The 19,963-nt window shown below is 38.2% G+C and overlaps 3 protein-coding genes and 1 long non-coding RNA gene across 6 annotated transcripts; all 4 read right to left on the reverse strand.

Annotated features, from left to right (window-relative positions):
* Positions 1–581: 581 nt before the first annotated feature.
* On the reverse strand, positions 582–1,993 carry LOC121982621. Its single transcript, XR_006112153.1, has 3 exons — positions 1,192–1,993; positions 1,006–1,105; positions 582–661 (listed from the first exon to the last, which is right to left on the reverse strand). It is a non-coding gene; the product is annotated as an uncharacterized LOC121982621 (long non-coding RNA).
* A 6,979-nt stretch (positions 1,994–8,972) lies between these two features.
* Positions 8,973–15,246, reverse strand: LOC121979426. The gene is made up of 2 exons (XM_042531418.1): positions 14,871–15,246; positions 8,973–9,073 (listed from the first exon to the last, which is right to left on the reverse strand). The coding sequence occupies exons 1-2, from the start codon at positions 15,244–15,246 to the stop codon at positions 8,973–8,975; spliced, it is 477 nt and encodes a 158-aa protein (XP_042387352.1).
* Positions 15,247–15,558: 312 nt separating this feature from the next.
* LOC121982622 (HVA22-like protein f) lies at positions 15,559–16,595 on the reverse strand. 2 transcript variants are annotated; one of them, XM_042535760.1, is made up of 6 exons: positions 16,500–16,586; positions 16,376–16,402; positions 16,181–16,303; positions 15,861–16,101; positions 15,737–15,789; positions 15,559–15,659 (listed from the first exon to the last, which is right to left on the reverse strand). In XM_042535760.1, the coding sequence occupies exons 1-5, from the start codon at positions 16,544–16,546 to the stop codon at positions 15,763–15,765; spliced, it is 465 nt and encodes a 154-aa protein (XP_042391694.1). In that variant the 5' UTR covers positions 16,547–16,586; the 3' UTR covers positions 15,559–15,659; positions 15,737–15,762. The 2 variants fall into 2 exon arrangements, with proteins under 2 accessions (XP_042391694.1, XP_042391693.1); XM_042535759.1 differs by having other exon boundaries at positions 15,559–15,789; positions 16,500–16,595.
* A 328-nt stretch (positions 16,596–16,923) lies between these two features.
* On the reverse strand, positions 16,924–18,438 carry LOC121982623 (B3 domain-containing protein Os01g0723500-like). Of its 2 annotated transcripts, none has more exons than XM_042535763.1 (4): positions 18,263–18,438; positions 17,868–18,153; positions 17,598–17,800; positions 16,924–17,464 (listed from the first exon to the last, which is right to left on the reverse strand). In XM_042535763.1, exons 1-4 carry the CDS (start codon positions 18,353–18,355, stop codon positions 17,174–17,176), a joined length of 873 nt encoding a protein of 290 aa, XP_042391697.1. In that variant the 5' UTR covers positions 18,356–18,438; the 3' UTR covers positions 16,924–17,173. The 2 variants fall into 2 exon arrangements, with proteins under 2 accessions (XP_042391697.1, XP_042391695.1); XM_042535761.1 differs by having other exon boundaries at positions 17,598–17,806.
* Between the last annotated feature and the right edge of the window lie 1,525 nt (positions 18,439–19,963).

Below are 19,963 nucleotides of genomic sequence, written 5' to 3' on the forward strand. Positions count from 1 at the left end.
TGCCACACACGCTACCCACGGACCAATGATGAACCGGTGATATGCTCTACAACAATGGAGCAGCCTATTACGCAGCATGCAATCATGCGAATGGTGCATGAAACTAAGCATGACAATATCCTGAACCAAATCCACATATATATATATATAATGTGTACCCTAGTACAAGTAAGTCAAATCCACAGATCTAGGGTATACAGGCCCTCTATGGTATAACAACCTAGGTCCTGAACATATCCACCTCCATAAAATATGTACCAACAATGTACATGGATCAAAGCAAAAGGTCTAAGTACACAGATCAGGTATGATATAAAAATATAGATACACATGTCAGATAATAAAAATCCAGAATCTAGTCCTAAACTCAGTAAAGCATAGTATGTCACTTACTCTAGGAACTAAAGTACTCATGGTAAGAATCATGAAGTATAAACATGGATACATAACAAGTGACCAAATAGATCATGCTATGGGTATCAAACCGTGACATACCAAAGGAAAACATGATCATTGCTTGCAGCTATAAAATACTATGCATATCCAATTGACAATATCATAAAAAGATAAGTCAAGAGGTACCCGCCTTAAATGTAGATCATGCCAATGTAACTCCCACATCGTAACTCCCACATCGAGACGCTCGTCTCGAATCAAAGTCCTGCAAGTAATGTGATATACAATTTAGCTAATTTTATAAACAACAACTAGCTAAATCCAACCCAACTCAATTAGGGAAAACCTTAATCAATCCATCATAAATTACCTAAATCCACAACTAACCAAGCAACTACAGGTTACATCATCTCCAACATAATCCGATACAAATGCATATCCTCCATATCCTCATAGAAATACAGTTAAAACTCCACACATAGCTTACCTTGAATCAACATTCCCAATCTGATAATAAATCTCCATTTAACCGTAATAATTCTACCACCACATAATTAGCTACCCTACTAGCATTCATTCAGATTAAGCTAGAAATTACAGTACTTATACCTTGTTTAACCCAATACACCATAGCTGTCGGAGCTCTACCAAGAAGGATGGTTGTCGGATCTCTACCACTGGAATTCAGTTGCCAACATTGCAAGGGCCACTGCCAAGATGCATCATTCCCAGTAAACACCACCTCCCGTATTCTCAAACCTCTACACCTCAAGACTTAAAATCAAAATCTCTTACCTATGTGTCGGTAGTTCCTTTCCCAAGCAAAGTCACCGCAAGGGGCTGTTGAGGTCGACAGAAAAAGGCTCATCGGCAGTCGCTCGATTTTCAGGGCACGGACTGAAGAGGCAACCATCAGAAAGCTAATCACCACAACCTTGGCCAAATCTAGGTCTCGGACCCTCCCTTTGGCCGAAGAATAACTCGTGCAGAGCAGTAATCCGAAGAGAACCTTTGGTGATGCTATAGATGAGGGGTTTGCAGTGGTTGTGGTGTTCGATCTGACCTCACATGAAGAGGTGACGACGTCGAGTGGCCCTTAAGTACCGGCGACGATGGATCAGGAGAGGAAAAAGGCCGGCGTCGGGTGGAGATGGTATCAACGGCACTAGAGCACGGCGACTAGGGCACAACACGAAGGAGACGATGATAGATCAGTGCTGATGCTTGGGCCCGTTCTCAACCGGCCGACGATGCTCGTGAGGTGGAGGTTGACGTCGGCCATCAGGTGGCGCGGTGGGGGCGGCGTCGTCGGACCGCGCGGTGTCGCGATGGAGAAGAGGAGCGTCGGTGCAAATAAGAGGGGAATAGGCACTGGTGGCTCTACGGCTGTGGCTCGTCGGAAATGAGGACCAGCACTGGCTTGGTCGGCCGATGGCGCGCAGAGGAGGGCGAAGGTGTGCGGCGCGATGAGAGGAGAGGGAGGAAGGGTTCGGGCGGATGAAAAGAGAAGGGAAATAATAGGTTTTATAATTGCACTTAGGTTTAGATTAATTAAACCTTATGTTAATTCCTCAATTAACTCCCACTTAATAGGTATTTCAAACAGACCTTTAACTAAACCCACCGATTCATCCCCTCAAAATATGTCATACGAGCTTCGATTAAATCCCAGAAAATTTCTAAAAATTTCTGAAAAATCCAATAATATTATTTGTCCAATAACCTTATTATTTAATTATTATCTGGGTGTCATATTTTACATCCAATAAACAATTTATATTGAAAAGCTCAACATAGGCTTCAATATTAAATTCTAAAATATCAAACAAGTCTTAAATATTCAAGCCATGAAATCAAACAAAGTCCATTAACATTAAATAGTCTTCATCTAGGTAATAAAAGCATTCCCCATCAACTTAGCAACATATGATCCTACATGTCCTCAAGATTGAGGCAATCCAACCATTCAACTCTCATATTTGATGGAATTTTCATGAAAATTTCATGCTGGCCAAGTTTAAGGAACTAAGGGTAGATAATTTGCATGCACATCTCTATAGAGTAGGGATCATTGAACACGCTAGTTCTAGAAGAGCAAGATATATCTTGTTCATATTCTAACTTAGCATCCCTCAACTCCAAGTATTTTTTCCTAGAAATAGATTCTCCACTCAGTTGTTGCATGGTATTTCTCCACTTGTCCATACAAGCCTCATATTTTTCAATTTTTGAAAGTTTAGAATCTTCACGTTGACAACTATTGGATGATTTTGCAACACGACACCGCCAATTATTAAGTTCCCCTCCAACATCCTCATTATCGTCATCAACGACTTCAACATATAAGTTAACACCTATATTAATGAATGCTTCTTCGAGCTCTCTCTCTCTCTCTTCATCAGATGTGGGAGGTAATTGAGTAGAAGCCCTATGCATATCACTTGTTGCAATTGTCCCGCCGAAAACTTCACTAAGAATATGAAAACGATCACAACCTTCCTTTCGTTTGCCTTGTACTCCCTTTTATTTTTCTATACCATTGATTAGGAAAGCATTTTATTATACACTAGCATAGAATAAAAATATATATTTGAATGGGTAAAAATATTTACCATATAAAATTCTGCCCGCACTTCCTCTAGAGCATTCACTTTACTGGTGTTGGATCTATTGTCACACCAGTGTAAGCAAGCAATGCAGCAAAAAGTCATTACTTGGTGCATAGACGATTCCATTTACCTTTGAGCCTATCGACACCATAATTCATCTTCATAGCTAAATATAATTCTTTGTTGATCTCCTCCCAAACCACATTACTAAAGGTAGATGTTTGTAACATATTTTGCTTCGCTTTATCGTAAATGATCTCGACAAACATGACAATATCAGCCTTTGACCACTCATATTTCTCCACTTCGATATTGGGATTATGCCCAATCATAATGTCTTCATAAAATAATTGCCTTTATATTTAAGGGCACAAATAGAAATGAAGAACAGCAAGATCAGTAGAATTAAGGAAAAATAGAAAAGAATATCATATCTCTTTCTAAACAGCGCATGCAAATAGTATGATTCAAATTTCAATACAAGATTAACTCCACAAGTTATGGTGAAATTTTACAAGAATGATTAAAGTTGTCAGTATACTTTTTGTACAATTTTCGCACCAAGTTCACAAGCTTAATGGTGATTTCATCGTCGTCTTTTGAGTCTAATTCGCCTTAGGACTCAGGTTCGATCCGGTGCTTAATTTTTGGTTCCCTTGTTTTGCTTATACCTGCGACCAAAGCAATACCTTTCTTGATTGACAGTGTATTAATCTGTTTATGCAATTCGAATTCAGAAAATAGCTTGTCTAATCTAATCAATGAAAGATCCTTAGAGGCTTTGTAAGCATCTACCATGGATGCCTACAAAGTATTTCTTGAAAAGACATTTAGCGCGTACCTAATGATGTTGCGATTCTCCACCTTTTGGTCAATTGCGTGGAGCCCGTTGAGAAGATCTTGGATGAGAGCGTGTAACTGGCTCACTTACTCACCCTCCTACATTTTTATATTATACAATTTATTCAAAATCACGTCTCTTTTACTTACCTTAATGTCAGAGGTTCTCTCGTGCAGTTTATTAGTTTCTCCCATAAGTCTTTTGCACTTGAAAAGGGACCGACTTGATTCAACTCTTCTTTGGTTAGGCCGCACTGCAAGGTTTGGGTTGCCTTTGCATCGGCCTCGATTTTTCTGCTTGTTGGTGCGTCCTATTTGTCGTAGGGAATGAGTACCCCATCTTCTGTGGGGAGTGTGAACATGGTATGGATGATAATCCATATCTCCACTTGCATCTTTAGGTGGTACTCTATCCATCCTTTCTAGTATCAAAAGTTCTCGCTGGAGAAAAGAGGTAGGTGTGTAGTACTGTAGCCTTCTTGATGGGTCATCAAAAAAAATCTCGCACACAATAAAGAAAAATGACAAATGTTCCAAGACTTGGTCTTGGATTAGTAGTGTGTGATAAAAGAATTAAAATAAAAAATAAAAAAACTCGAGTGATTTTGTATCAACTTTGAGAAATGAAAAACTAGATCGAAAAAAAATAATTAGAAGGGGTGATAGCACCGATTTCGATCGACTCCGAAAAACTCAAAAATATAATGAAAAAGTGCTTAAACGGTGGTTTCATCGATTTAAAGTATCCCCGTTCTAATACCAATTGTAAGATCGAAAGCGCTAAAGGGAAGAGGTTCAAAGTGCAACACATGCGATGGATTTGACAAGTACTTGCGAAGCATAGATACGTGGAAAACATTATGTACTCCCGCAAGGTTAGGTGGTAAGGCAACTCTGTATGCCAAGGTTCCAACTCTATTCAAAATTTCAAATGGCCCAATAAATCTTAGACTAAGCTTGCCTTTTTTTATCAAATCTCATCACACCCTTCATGGGTGCTATTTTCACAAATACGTGGTCTCCAACTGCAAACTCGAGATCTCTTCTCCTTTTATCACCATAGCTCTTCTGTCGACTTTGAGTAGTCCTCATCCTATCACGGATTTTAACTACCAAATCAGTGGTCTGCTGAACAATTTCTGGCCTATCTCCACCCTTTCTCCGATCTCGTCCCAGTAGATAGGTGATCTACACTTTCTTCCATATAATGCTTCATAAGGAGTCATACCTATAGACGACTGAAAATTATTGTTATAGGTGAACTCTACCAGGGGTAACTTTAATTCTCAACTCCCTAGAAAGTCAATCGCACAAGCCCGTAGTAAGTCCTCTAGAACCTTGATCACTCTCTCCAATTGGGCATCGGTCTGAGGATGGAAGGTTGTACTAAATAACAACTTTGTCCCCATTGTCGTATGTAAACTCTTCCAAAAGGATGATGTAAACTTTGGGTCCCTGTCAAACACGATAGAAATTGGAATTCCATGCAATCTGACTATCTCCCGAATATACAGTTCTGCGTACTGCGTCATAGAGAAGGTCGTCTTCACCGGAAGAAAGTGCCCTGACTTAGTGAGGCGGTCCACTATTACCCGGATGGCATTGAAGCCCTTCACCGTCCTTGGTAAGCCAACTACAAAATCCATCGTAATGTTCTCCCACTTCCACTCAGGAATAGGGAGTGGCTTGAGCATACCCGCGAGTCTCTGGTGCTCTGCCTTAACCTGCTGACATGTTAAACATTCAGATACAAAATGCCTAATGTCGTGCTTCATACCTAGCCACCAATAGAACATTTATAAATCTTTATACATCTTCGTGCTCCCCAGATGAATGGAATATGGACAAGCATGAACCTCTGTCATAATCTCAGTTCAGAGGGTATTGTCTCTAGGCACCCAATAGTGATCCCTAAACTTTACTATCCCATCCACTACATAATAAAGTGTACTACCCTTCGAATCATCCTTCTTTCTCCACTTCTATAACTGCTCATTGACAGGTTGGCCCTCTCAAATCCGATCCTTCAAAGTGGGTTGCACTCTCAGTGTAGATAACATAGGAGCACTACCCTTGGCATAAATTTTAGGCTGAAATTTTGGATTTATGTCTGAAGAGGTTCATGTACTAACAGTTGAGCTATAACCACTGTTTTCCTACTCAATGTATCTGCAACTACATTAACTTTACCTGGATGGTAGTTAAGGTCACAATCATAGTCTTTTACCAACTCCAACCAATGTCTTTGGCGCATGTTCAATTCCTTCTGAGTGAAGAAATATTTAAGGCTCTTGTGGTCGGTGTAGATCTTGCACTTTTCTCCATACAAGTAATGTCTCCAAATTTTTAAGGGGAATACAATTGCTGCCAATTCTAAGTCATGAGTCGGATAATTATTCTCATGTTCCTTCAATTGTCTAGAGGCATACGCAATTACCCGGTCGCGTTGCATAAGTACAACACCTAATCCGAGCTTAGATGTGTCAGTGTATAACACAAAACCATCCTGTCCAGATGGCACTGCTAAAACTGGTGTTGTAATAAGAGCTTGCTTTAAAGTATCGAAGCTTTTCTGACAGCCTAAGCTCCAATTGTACTTTGCATTCTTCTTTGTCAATACGGTAAGAGGCACCGCTATAGAAGAAAACCCTTTGATAAACTTCCTATAGTAGCCAACCAAACCTAAGAAGCTACGTATTTCTGATGCATTCCTGGGCACTGCCCATTCTTCCACGGCCTTTACCTTTGATGGATCTACCTCTATGCCATTACTCGAGATGATATGACCCAAGAATGCCACCTTCTCTAGCCATAATTCACACTTACTAAATTTAGCATAAAGTTTCCGACCTTGTAGAATCTCTAATACCGTTCTCAGGTGTTGCCCATGATCTTTTCGACTTTTTGAATATATTAGGATGTCTTCTATAAAGACGATGACAAATTGATCTAGGTATGGCTGGAATATACGATTCATAAGATCCATGAAGATCGCTAGGGCATTAGTTACCCCGAATGGCATCACTAAAAATTCATAATGCCCATATCAAGTTTTAAAGGTTGTCTTGTGCACATCGGTTTCCTTTACCCTTAATTGACGATACCCTGATCGAAGATCTACCTTTGAGAACTCTGTAGCTCCTTGTAATTGATCAAATAGGTCCTCGATTCTTGGCAGTGGGTATTTATTCTTAACTGTCACCCGATTTAATTCCCTGTAGTCAATACAAAGCCTTATGCTACCATTTTTTTCTTGACAAATAGTACTGGTGCACCCCACGGGGAGTAACTAGGATGAATGAAACCCTTATTTAGTAATTCTTGGATTTGTTCTTTTAATTCCTTCATCTCTGTTGGCGCTAGTCGGTATGGTGCCTTAGAGATCGACACTGCACCTGGCATAAGCTCAATAGAGAACTCCAATTCTCGCTCCGGTGGGATGCCAACAAAATCGTCAGGAAAAACATTAGGGAATTCTCTAACAACTTCCACCTCCTCCAATGATGGACTATCTACTACCGGGGTCGCCATAATACTTACTAAGAACGCTTGGTAGCCCGTGCGTAGAAGTTTCCTGGCCTGGATACAAGATATCATTCACGGAAACTGATGGCATCGACCCGGCTCAAATGCAAACTGCTTTATCCCTATTGGTCAGATTAATACCGTCCTCCGTTGGAAGTCAATTACCACTTTATTCGCCATCAGCCAGTCCATACCCAGAATAATATCGAATTCTAGCATTGGCAGCACAATGAGATCAGCATGTACGGTATGACCTTGCAACTCAAGACCAAGATCTCTGACCACATAAGTGGCTAACAACTCCCCAGACGGAACTGTCATAGAGTAACTCACGTCGAGCTTGGCCGGTTTGATGTCTAAATAGCTCACAAAAATGTCTGATATAAAAGAATGAGTAGCTCCCAAATCTAATAAGGCCTTGGTAGCTACTCCTTCTATATGGATTCTTCCTGTAACAATTAAAGGTATCACTCCACAATTCCTAATTCTGAACATTAGGGTCTTAAACTCGTAGATTTAATTACTCCAGAATAAAAATTAATTTCTAACTCAAGGAAAATTATTATTATTATTTTTGTGCTTAAATTTGCTATTTCGAAACTAAGGCATGCAAACCTAGCACCTTATTCCAATAATAAAAAACTGAATTAAAAGCATACCTGTAATAAGAGTAGTGTCTGGATCTCCCTCCCCGGCTTGCATCACAAATACTCTTCTTGGAATAGGTTGTTTATTCTGAGGACAATCCCTTATCATATGTCCAGTAGCCCCACACTTATAGCACTTTCCCGATCCCACCAAGCAAGGTCCTAGATGTTTGTGTTGACACTTTGGGTATACTGGATAATCGTTAGGCTTTGGGACAACTCGGATCTGAGGTTGTTGGCCCTTGACTTTCAGTGGCTCAATAAATTTCTTCTTATTTTGTTGTTGAGGCTACTGGTAAGGCACCAGATACGGCCTTTTGCCCTGTCTATCAACTTCAATATCCCTTTGATCCTGCTCCGCCCTCAAGGCCCTTGTCACAGCCTCTGCAAACTCCTTAGGGTCAACCACCCTTACATCACGGTGTAAGATAGGTCGCAAGCCATCAATGAAGTACCTCAGTTTCTCTTTGGGATTATTAGCTATCAAGGGCACAAAGTGACACCCCCGATCAAACTCTCGGACAAACTCGGCAACTGAGTGGTTGCCCTGCCTTAACGTCATGAATTCTCGAGTCAACTTTGAACATACATCCTCGGTGAATTATTTAGAGTAGAACACCTCCTTGAAGCCCTCCCAAGAAAGTGTATTTGGATCGATGGATAGGAATGCTCCTTCCCACCATAACAGAGCATCATCCTTCAAAAGGTAAATATCACACCTTACTATATCAGCATCTTCCAATGCCATGAATCGGAAGATGACCTTGATGGACTTGATCCAGTTCTCTGCCTCCATAGGATCAATAGTCCCTGTGAAGTCCTTCGGGCCCATATTACGAAATCTCTCATAGACCACTTCCGACTTTGCCCTACAGCCCAACTCAACATCAGGCCCAGTAAATAGTGCGAAGAATTGATTCATCCTCGCAAGTATCTGCTCGTGATCGGATAGAGCCTATGGAGGTGGAGGCGGAGGTGACGAAGGTGGTGCCTCCCCACGTCTCTCCTCCTCCCGGATCTCTGGGGTTCTATTGGCGTAATGTCTAGGAGGCATATCTGTATACAATCCATTACAACACGTAACCAACATGCATTCGAATCCATCCTACTTAGGCATACCTTATCAATTTTCCTAATTTAGTATTCAAAAGAAGAGCATTTAACTACCGACATATGAAATACAAAGTATGAACTTATAGACTTGAGGCTTGATTTTCTCGAGCTTCCCAGAATCGACAGCAGACACAACCCTTTCAGGACCTTTGCTCTGATACCAACTGTAATATCTCTAATCTACTTTAAATCGAAACGCCTTTTCCTCTTTAGTGTATATTTTTTTTTATTTATTATTTATTTAATTTCTAAAAATAAAAATGTCCATGAATATCCCAGCAAGGTCGACCAAGTCATAAACAACTAGTAGTTCTTAAAGAAAATTTCTTGGACTAAATCCTTTATTACATCATTGTTAGTGTTGCAAAGGTTGTAAATATAGTCCAACATTGAAAACATATGAGAAAGATCATGAGTTTATAAAGAGAAAGATATCTTCATTAGCATGAGGCCTTTTGGGGAGAGCCCAAGAGCAAAGTCATGAGGGTCTGGGCCCAAAGTGGACAATATCATACCATTGTGGAGATATCTAAATTCTTTTTAATCCAACAATTGGTATCAGAGCATGGACTGCCAAAAGGTTTAACCGTCGACTGTGCACAAGAGCTATGGTCTGATTGAGCCATGTGGGTACAATATTGACCTCGAACAAAGAAAGTGGGGGCTCCTATGTTCGGATCAAGAGGACCAGACACTAGGCAGGAAGTCCTAGTTGCGGCTAGGTAAGGAAGTCCTAGTAGGTCAGGTGGACCAAGGGGCAGGAAGACCTAGTGGGTCGAGGATCGGATATAGGAAGCCTGTGGTCCTTTGTTTGAGGGGGGAATTGTTGGTGTTGCAAAGGTTGCAAATATAGTCCCACATTGAAAACACATGGGAAAGATCATGAGTTTATAAAGAGAAAGATATCTTCATTGGCATGAGGCCTTTTGAGAATAGCCCAAGAGCAAAGCCATGAGAGTTTAGGCCCAAAGTGGACAATATCATACCATTGTGGAGATATCTAAACTCTTTTCGATCCAACATTCTGAGCTTGCTTGATTGTCAAACCCTCTTGTCTCATTGGTCTTGCCTCCTGTATTAAATAATCTAATGAGTCTAAAGACCAATACGTTCAAACTATAATAGCCAATAATCAAATCCACTAATTTAGGTTAGACAAGGAAAGAGATGTAGGTCGAAAGCTTGCATGTCGTAAACATAAGGAAAAATATTCTAATAACAATGTGAAAGTGGCCACATAGCATAACTGTTTGATCAAACATATATCCTAGCGCTAGGTTGATAGGAATTTGAACCTCGGAATGAACCCACTATCCATACATAATTTGGCAAGCTCCCTGGCAGAGGTCCCGGATTCATAACTCAACCCATACATAATTGGGTAAGCTCTCCGAGTATAGGTCCCTGGTTCATAACTCAACTCATACATAATTGGGTAAGCTCCCTGGGCGTAGACCCCCGGTTCATAACTCAACCCATACATAAATATAGATTGGCCACAGACAAATCACATTCCTCATAAGAAAACATTTTTTTTTTCTTAATAACATCATACATACATACATACATAATTCTCATAAATCTCTAACATGCATATTCACTAACACAAAACATGACTGAAATCAACATGATATAACTTAGCATTGATCTCCTTCCCAATTTGCATGATATTATCATAGTAGGTACATTTAATCTTTATATCATGATACACAATGTTCTGTAGAGGAAATTAAATATCCATATATGGGTGATTTGATGGTATCACATGCTCTATAGGAAGGAATTGAACTAATGCATGGCTTAACCCCATGTGTTATAGTTTATTTTTGATCGCTTTCCAAATTTCCATGACATTTTCACCGAAGATACATTAATCTTTAAAGAGTTATATCGTGGTAAGCAAGGTTCTATAGAGGAATTTAAGTAGCCATATGGGAGGTTGATACATTAATATTCGGCACACAATCAACCCTTAGAGCCTTACATTCCTATTTTTTTCATGTCACTCGTATCTTGATTTTTTTCACTAATAATCTAACCTTTTACACCAATTAGTCTTTAAATCAAATCCAACAATGATAATAGAGTTCAGATAACCACATCTCAAATCAAACAGCAAAAGAAACTAGTTTTTAATAAGCATAAATATTCTAATTTCTAAACCAACTACACCAGACTTACATGCTAGACCAATCCCCCATATAACTGTCACCCACTTATCTCGTTCCTAGATATTATTTCTTTTAAATTTAAGAAAAATGAACTTCTCTCAAGTATCTAGATAGATATCAAGTAAATGAGATTAAAGTTAATATCCAAAAAGGAAAGCACGTAAAGGATTTCACAATAAACCAACATAAATTAAATGCAACAGCACCCTCCCTCCCCTTCGTCGATGTCAAGCCCCATGATTTCCACAACCAAAACCATATAAAAGGAGAAAAGATGGGGAGGTTAAAAGGTCAGGAGAAATCGCCAAGAACTTAATCGAAATTAAAAAAAAAAAATGCTACGTTGAACATATTTCGCACCTAATATCATATTCACATAATATAAAATATAATTCATGTCTCAAGAAAGATTTAGAACGTGCTCTGAATAAGGCATAAACAACATGAAGGGAAAATAATACATACACATACTACAACATAGATTCGGCATAATTCGTAATATGTTTGAATCATAAAAAAACAATCAACCACGGAGAAGAAACAAAGCATAACTTTTCTTTTCAAACTAGTATCGAAACACCCTAACCTATTTCTCCTTCCAACAATCAATCAATCTAGAACTCTCTTTTGAACATCCTATTTTAATAGATTAATTGTTGAACTAAGGTGATAAGAACGTACTCTTTTTCTTTCCTTTGCGACCAAACTCCACGACACCTAGCGACTCTTCTCTCCCAACGGCGGCTACCTCACCCTCTTCCTCTCTCAGGGTTGTTTCTTTTATAATTATTGCCTATGACTTGGTCCAATCACTAAATCATTTATTCCCAAATCAAATAATCCATTACCATATTTATTAAATCTATTTATGGCTCAAAATGCTCGTAATTAAATTTACTTTTTATTTATTTCATGAATCAAATGATCCATTACCATATTTATTAAATCTATTTATGACGAATGTTCATTCACGAATTAAATATTTTATTATCATATGTTTGCTAATTTTAAACCGTGCACCTCCTTAGCCATGTCATGTATAATTAAATCGATTGCACATGTATATATTAATTAAATTCTATTCATGAAATTAATTTGCCATGATGTGAGTATATTCAATTTAACTTCTTTTTTTTACTAGCCTAGCTTAACCGAATTATTAATCCCTTCCTTATCTATGCCATTAATTATTTTAACTTACTTTAATTTATTTTAATTATGAATAGTGAATGAATTTCAGGTGCTACAAGAATACATATTATGTGATCTCAAGACATAAAATTCTGCATATTGCTATCTAAGTCCTGTGGAACATCGAGCGAAAGGACTTCCTTTAGGTGAGGTGGTTCACCACCAATACCTCCAACGCACCGACACATGGGGGTGACAAGCGACATCATTCAATAGCCCCCATAAAGAAACTAATCCAAATTCATCAAACAATCCAACAGGGGGCTAATTTTGCTGAGCAAACAATGGCGATGTTGGGCCCATGGTTCGATCTAGAATTATGGCATGGAGGTACTGCATATGACTTCTTCTGGTCGTAGGACAGTAGGAAGGCATGGGCAACAGTTGTATGGAAGCCTTACATCATGCTGAAGCACAAGTTTGTCATGTGACAACCCGTAAATGGCAAAGGGTGCACCAAGGACAGATTATTGTATATAAACTACAAAACCTATCCATTGTGCCAGTGGGGTAGACGAGATGGTGGATCACCTTTTCTTCATGTGTTCCATCATTAAACCTCTATGAGGCTGGGCTCAAAGTTGACTATACATTGGGCATAACTTTGGGACAGCAACAGCTTTGTTAGAGACGGTCCAAGCGTGGATGTATCTTGTATGATCTATTTGATTTGGAAAATCTAAAATGGATGTCAACATAAAAAGGATGTGCCAAATGTATGTCTTTAAATTTTCAAGTGCTCCTTTGAATCTTTAATCAAACATTAATATAATTTACCTTTATTAAAAAAAAAATATTGTTGCATCAATGCGCTAAGCAGCCCGCATGTAACTAATAATATATTAATAATAAAATCATAATCGATAAATTTACTAAAAATAAATAAATAAATAAAGTCAATAAGGTGTAATAATGTCGTCTCAGAAATTACTGAAAGCTTTTATTGGTGATACACAACAATACAGTAGCCTTGTAAAAACTTGGTTAAGTCCTTGATTTAAGGTTAAACTCAGTTTTCACTTTCTTTTATAGTATTTTTCTCCATTTAAATTTATTATTATTTTACTTTAAATGTTTGCACAATAATTATTCTATTTTGGTTTTGCAATTTAACGGTTAGCCTAATTAGCTATCGTAAATCAATTTTATTATCACTTGGGTTAATTTACTATGAAATATCATGCTAAATATAAGGTATACAACATAAAGACAAGTATTAATATTTTAGTCGATAAGTAGGATAAAAGATAAAGTGCATTTAATTTAATGACAAGTATCATAAATTAAAATATCCATTTTATTTTGAAAACAATCCTTCACATTTGATTGGGAAATGAATTTTTTTTTTAAAAAAAATGATATCAGATATTTAATTTACGCATATTAATTTTAGATGTGATTTGTTGGATCTTATAAAAATTTCTCACTAGTAATTAGGATAAATTAAGAAATTCTCACAATAAATAGTTTATCATCCTAATATTTTTAATCAATCATTTATTAAAAATAATTATTTATTAATTAGTTAAACTTGGAACTCAGATTTTTAAATGTCTAACCAATTAAGAAGGTGCATTTTTAAATTCAAGCAAAAATGTTTGATTTGGCTATTCACCAAAGGAATATACTTCAATTGGAGATATTACCCAAGCTCTTCAAAAGAAAGTGGTCCAGTAAATCGCATAAAATATGGGACCAATCAAGGATGCCTGAACTGACGAACCTGCTAACCAAGTCGATGCGATGATTAACCAAGTTGGAATAGTGGATTGATCTAATCAGACGAGTCTAGTGGCCCGCATCGGATGAGTTGGACAATCGAGTTAGAGGAGTATAGTGACCACATATCGGAAGAGTTTAATGAACTACATCGAAGGAGTCGGACAGTCGAGTCGGAGGAGTCTGGTGAACCATATCAGATCAGTCCGATCAGGCGAATTGGAAGAATCCGGACCCTTTAACTTCCACCTATATTTGACTTTTGACCAATTGACTTGATTTCTACCGTGGCCTGCTGAACTCCCATATGATCTGCCCCATCATTTCATCACCCTTCTACAATTTTTCTGTTTATAGTTGAAAATTCAAGTGTAATTAACTGTGAACATGACTTGAAGGCTTCTGTTCCTTCGATCCCAAGGCTCCAAACTTTGGCAGCAATTAACTCAGAATAATGAGAGAGACTTTTGGAACTCTTTCAAGCTATTATGAACTGTTCGCAGAATGATGATCATTGCTAATCAGTTAACCAATCCAGTTATTTAATTTCATGCGTTTATTTCCATAAAATTTCATCTCTTTCTTTATATATAAATCACATATAATCAATCCGCTTTTGATACTAAGATCATTTCTCGCATGGAGTTATTTATGGGCACTTCCCTCCACGTACCCCGTCATCCGCAGAACGAACGTCCTGAACCGCCGGAGATCCCACCCGGCGAGCTTCCTCCCGTTGCCGACGAGCACCGAGCACGCCGTGCCATCGCCGCCGCGATTCCTCTGCGCGACGATGACGTGCGGGGGGATTATGGGCCTGCTCCCCGTGCTCCTTCTCTTCCCTTCACCGTCGCCGCCGCTGTGATTACTGCGATAAGCTGACGAAGGTGCCCAATCAGAACGACTGGCTCGGGCTCTCTGAGCCAGTGTCTGCCGCCGAGGTGGCCGTTCCTCGCTCCATGCCGGCTTCGCCGTCGCGCCCTCGTCGTCGCCGTCTGGCCAGAGGATGTCGGACTCCTCGAACTCCTCCGACATGGTCGGCTAATTATCTAGGCGCGGCTCTTGCGAAGGAAACACTGGGCATTTATAGAAACGCCGAACAGAGCCTTCACCTGCACTCTTCCATTTTACTGAATCGTGGTTACGTCAGCTTCTTTTATGTATACAGAGACGAAATCGAACTGCTTTGATTAAGATTCAGGCGAGATTTCGGTGGTGTTGAATGCGACGAGAAACCAATTTGACACGAAGCCTATTGATCTAGCAGCTAACACTCCGGTATCTTATAAAATTATTATTTTTAGACTATATAATATATTTAAAATAATTTTATATTGACATCCAAGATACTACTTTCATCTCCCAAGTCATTATCAATCCCTCTTGGACTACTTTACACAAGGTGCGTTTGACATTGCGTATTAGAAGAGATTTAGCCAATCTTTTATCTGCACATTTCGACAAGAAATATTCATATGTATATATTGCTGATGAATGGAAACCAGACTTGATGAAGATGTCGAACCAGAATCCTTTCCGAACTTGTACTTCTCAATGACTCCTTGCTTCCTTTTCAGCCTACATTTGGAAGAGATCTCCAAGTAAGTTCACAGATAGAAGAGACCAAATTATTCTGAAAAATTCCTTACGTTTTCTATGACCCTTCTGAAAGCTTCTTGTCCATATCGATCGATGTACCGTTCCACCGATTTCCGCGCGTCGAGACTCAGCAGTTGCATCAGTCTCCTCTGCTTCTCAGGATAATTCCAGTCGACATATTGCTTCACATAACTCCGGACGTATTTCTCGTAGATGTAGGCTGCCCCATTGAATGCAGGGAACACTAACCAGAAGCCAAACACCAGCTTCATGTATGGCCAAAGAGGGAACCTGCAATAGGTTCGATATCTCCATTATCCGAACATGAAGCACTAAACCACAATTGGGAACCACTGGATCAATTTCTTACCACTGCAATACTTTCCAGAATGAGAGCTCAAACAGCGTGATCAGTGAATAGAGAACCCAGTAAGTCAACCATTGCTGGTCATCGATAGGAGAAGGGCTCTCGATCGCGCGCGTCGATGCATATCTGAGCCATCGTGTGTCTTTGTAAATCTAGTGAAAGAAAACTAACAAAGTCACATGAATCACTGCTACTTACAAGGGGTAAATCAGCAACACTGCCGGGCTGATATAAACACATAATGGAGGACAGTTTCAGGTACTTGAATGGCAAAAATCAATCTTAATTTGTAGAGATAAAAGTAGGATTAGATGTTGCTGACCCAATCAAAGCATTAGTATGCTTTGCCATTGTCATAAGAACACCCATCTTTTAGCTGAGATAAATCACCAAGGAAAATGATCTCTGAAACTTGAATGTAGAACACAAGGGAGTTGTCTTGGTTTTAAGTGGTGAAGTAGGAGATGCAAACAAGGAAAGTAATCTTTATTCCCTTAGTTCAAAAGTCTTCTTTCCTCCATGGCCAAGAAAGGTGGGAGAATGGAAGGAGTTGGAAAGGCAAGTACATTAATTCTTGACTACGTCAGGCAACATATGTAGTTCATAATTTGAAATGAAATGGAGTGTTCAAAGCCTGTAAAGAACATCCATTCACATTGAGTTTGCCGTTGGTTTAAACAAAATAAGAGGGTGAAAAGGAGTTGGGAGGAGTTTTTTTGGACCACATTCAAAGTTTTACGGTCTTATGATGTGAACAAATATATTATTTTCAGCTAATAATACAAAATGGACTTGTCACTATACAAAGAGTCAAAAGGAGTCATATCTACATAAAAGAGTTTCAGCTGTCCTTTGGCAAAAGGATCTTCGATCTCCCACCTTAAACTTCTTAATCCTAAACTGATATTTACATCATCATCAAACAAAAAATTACTTAAACAGACAGAGAGCCTTCGAGAAACACCACAAACCTATATTAGTTTAGGTTCTTCCCTTTCAAGGTCGAGGATCGACCATCTTTCGCTTCCCACTGATTGGGAACACGCGCTGAGTCGCTCTGAAGATGTGCACCTGCATCTCAGTCTGTTTGACGAGTTCGAAGACACAGTAATCTCCTTCTTCAAGGTTGTTGCCGCGGGCAAAGGCTGCCCACCCTGCGGAAAAAATATCCGCATTCTTCCAACTCGGAATGAATGTGACCACCCATGCATTACCATTTGGGTCTGTAAGGACAATCTTCATTCGCGTCCAAAGCAAATGAACACGAGAAAAACGAGCAGGGAGCTTCTGCATTCATTTTTGAATGAATCAACAACCAAAAACAAGTCATGGCAACATTTCTGTAGGATTGTATAGTTCTTAGAATTGATTTGCAAGATCTTTATCATACAAGAATGATTGTAGTGTATGATGAACTCACCAACAAAGCATTCCCGTAGACATTTCTTGCGTTCATTCTTTTGACGCAATACGGATGCGGAGAGGTGAAAGAGTTAGCAGCTTTCTCTGCTCTCGATCTTTCTTCTTCTGTCACTACTCTTCTGGCCGAAACATTAGTTGATTTCTCGATCTCGACATCTGTGCTTTCATGATCATCCTTAGTTGTAACTTTGACACTGTTACCTACAACTACAGATGGTAGGCATTATATGTGTTTCTTCAACATTCTACTCTTGTTACACTTACTTACCTTCCAATGGAGATTTCATTGCAAACAGATCCGTCCTCTCGCACCCGTTCATGCCGAAGACCAACACTGTGAAATGCATTTCGCCATTGTGTCGGAATACCAAGAACTGGAACTCCTCGAGGGAGTGGTCCTTCACAAAACTGTGCCACCCGGGGCCGAGCAATAGCGTAGCTTCTTGTCCTGTAGAACATACTTCAACTTGCCAGTTGCCTCCGCCAGGGCCGTGAAGGACGGCCACTTTGGACTCCTCGTCCGAAATATTCTTCACGAAATTTTGGGGGATCTCCTGCAAATAATCAAATGGAGGGGGAATCAGAAGACACTAGCTCGATAATAAGACAGCACGACGAGGAGCAAATTAAACAAACTCGAAGTGCAACAGATAGGCGTCTTGCCAGCCGGTGCGCGAAGTCTCCAACGAGCACTTTGAAGAAGTACTGTGGCTTCCTGATCACTGAACATCTTTTGCGTTTCTTGTTTGGCATCATTCTCAACTCACTCCGCTTCAGTGGTCAGAGCGACGGCGAAGAGAGAAAGGAGGATTTAGCTTTCATTTTTCCCCCTAAAAAGGTCATTTGTCACGATTACTTGTATCGAAAACTGGGAAGGAAGCGGGTAATGATGAGGAAGGACCAGATTTCTGGAGCTAGTCAGCTTTTAAATAAATAAAAAATTTTAAATCATTATAAATATGGGATTTGAGATTTGTAGTTAAAAATAATAATAAAAATTTAAATTTATTTTTTTTATTAAAATTGATGTATATACAACGAATCATATAATTATATATTATAAATTATATTATAAAAATATTCACTTAAAGCTTTAATCATTAAGAATATTTTAATAAAATTTTATAATATTAATATGGTATATTGAAATCATAAAAAAAAAAGAATTATTTAAAATTTTAAGGATTGGACATGTCCTTAATTGTGTTATCGCAATTAAAATTAAAATTTTTGAAATAGTGGAAATTGGAGTTCCAAGTATATGCAATTGAAATATTTTCGGTACTGCAGAAACGTCAGCAAAGCAAGAGCGTAGCCACGACGATGCTCTCATGGCCGGAGGGGCCCGCTCCGCCCATCTCCCGTGCGTCCGTACACTTCGAGCAGCCATGGCCGGTAGATCTTGCTTCCCATAACAGAGAGTCCCCGCACCTTGGGCGATGTCATGTCACCTTAATAAAATTACTTTTGTGCCCCCACAAATTACAAATGCTCGAGCATAGTACAAAATACAAAATGATTGTGTTCAGGCATCTGGTAGACCGTCGTAAATTATACGGATTAGTGACAGTCAACAACTAAGAAAAAATTAAGATATTAAACATCCATATCAATTATTTTTTAAAAAAAAATTATTTTAAACTTTAAATAGAATAATTAAAAAATTTTATATCAATTATTTTATTCATCCTTTAAAATTTAAATTTATAAATCATATTTATCTAAATTTAGAAAATAAATTTCATTCTTAAATATTATAAAAAAAGAAAAATAAAAAATTGATATATGATATAATAAAAAATAAATATTTAAATTTAATAAAATAATTTTTTTTATTTAAATTATATATTTTGAATAGGAAAATTGATATAGATACATTATCCACTTAGATAAAGTCAAATAAACGACCAAATGATTTAAAACAAAGTTAGAGCACCTTAATTGAATATTTCTTAGCGTCCATTCCATTCAAATTATCATATTATCTAACTATTAAATAATTATATAATTAAAATTATAAGAAATAAAATATAATTGAATATTATTGGATTCTTAATCTAATAATATTTATTTATTTGAAGATTTTAATATCTAATTTAGATTAATAAGATAAAATATATAATAATAATAATATTATTATTATTATTAATGATGATATATATAAATATTCAAATAATATTTTAAACTTTTTTATTATTTTAGAAATTTTTTAAAGATAATTTTATTAGGTTTTAGATCAGTTTATTTAGTTTATCTCAATCGTATCTAGAACTTGATTGGTCGATCAAAATTTTTTTCATATAAAAATATTTAAATTAAAAAAAAAATAGTTGTCCTTATCCCTCATGCATGTGATCGTGTGCC

Source organism: Zingiber officinale, chromosome 5A (genome assembly GCF_018446385.1).
Source record: "Zingiber officinale cultivar Zhangliang chromosome 5A, Zo_v1.1, whole genome shotgun sequence".
Lineage (NCBI taxonomy): Eukaryota > Viridiplantae > Streptophyta > Magnoliopsida > Zingiberales > Zingiberaceae > Zingiber > Zingiber officinale.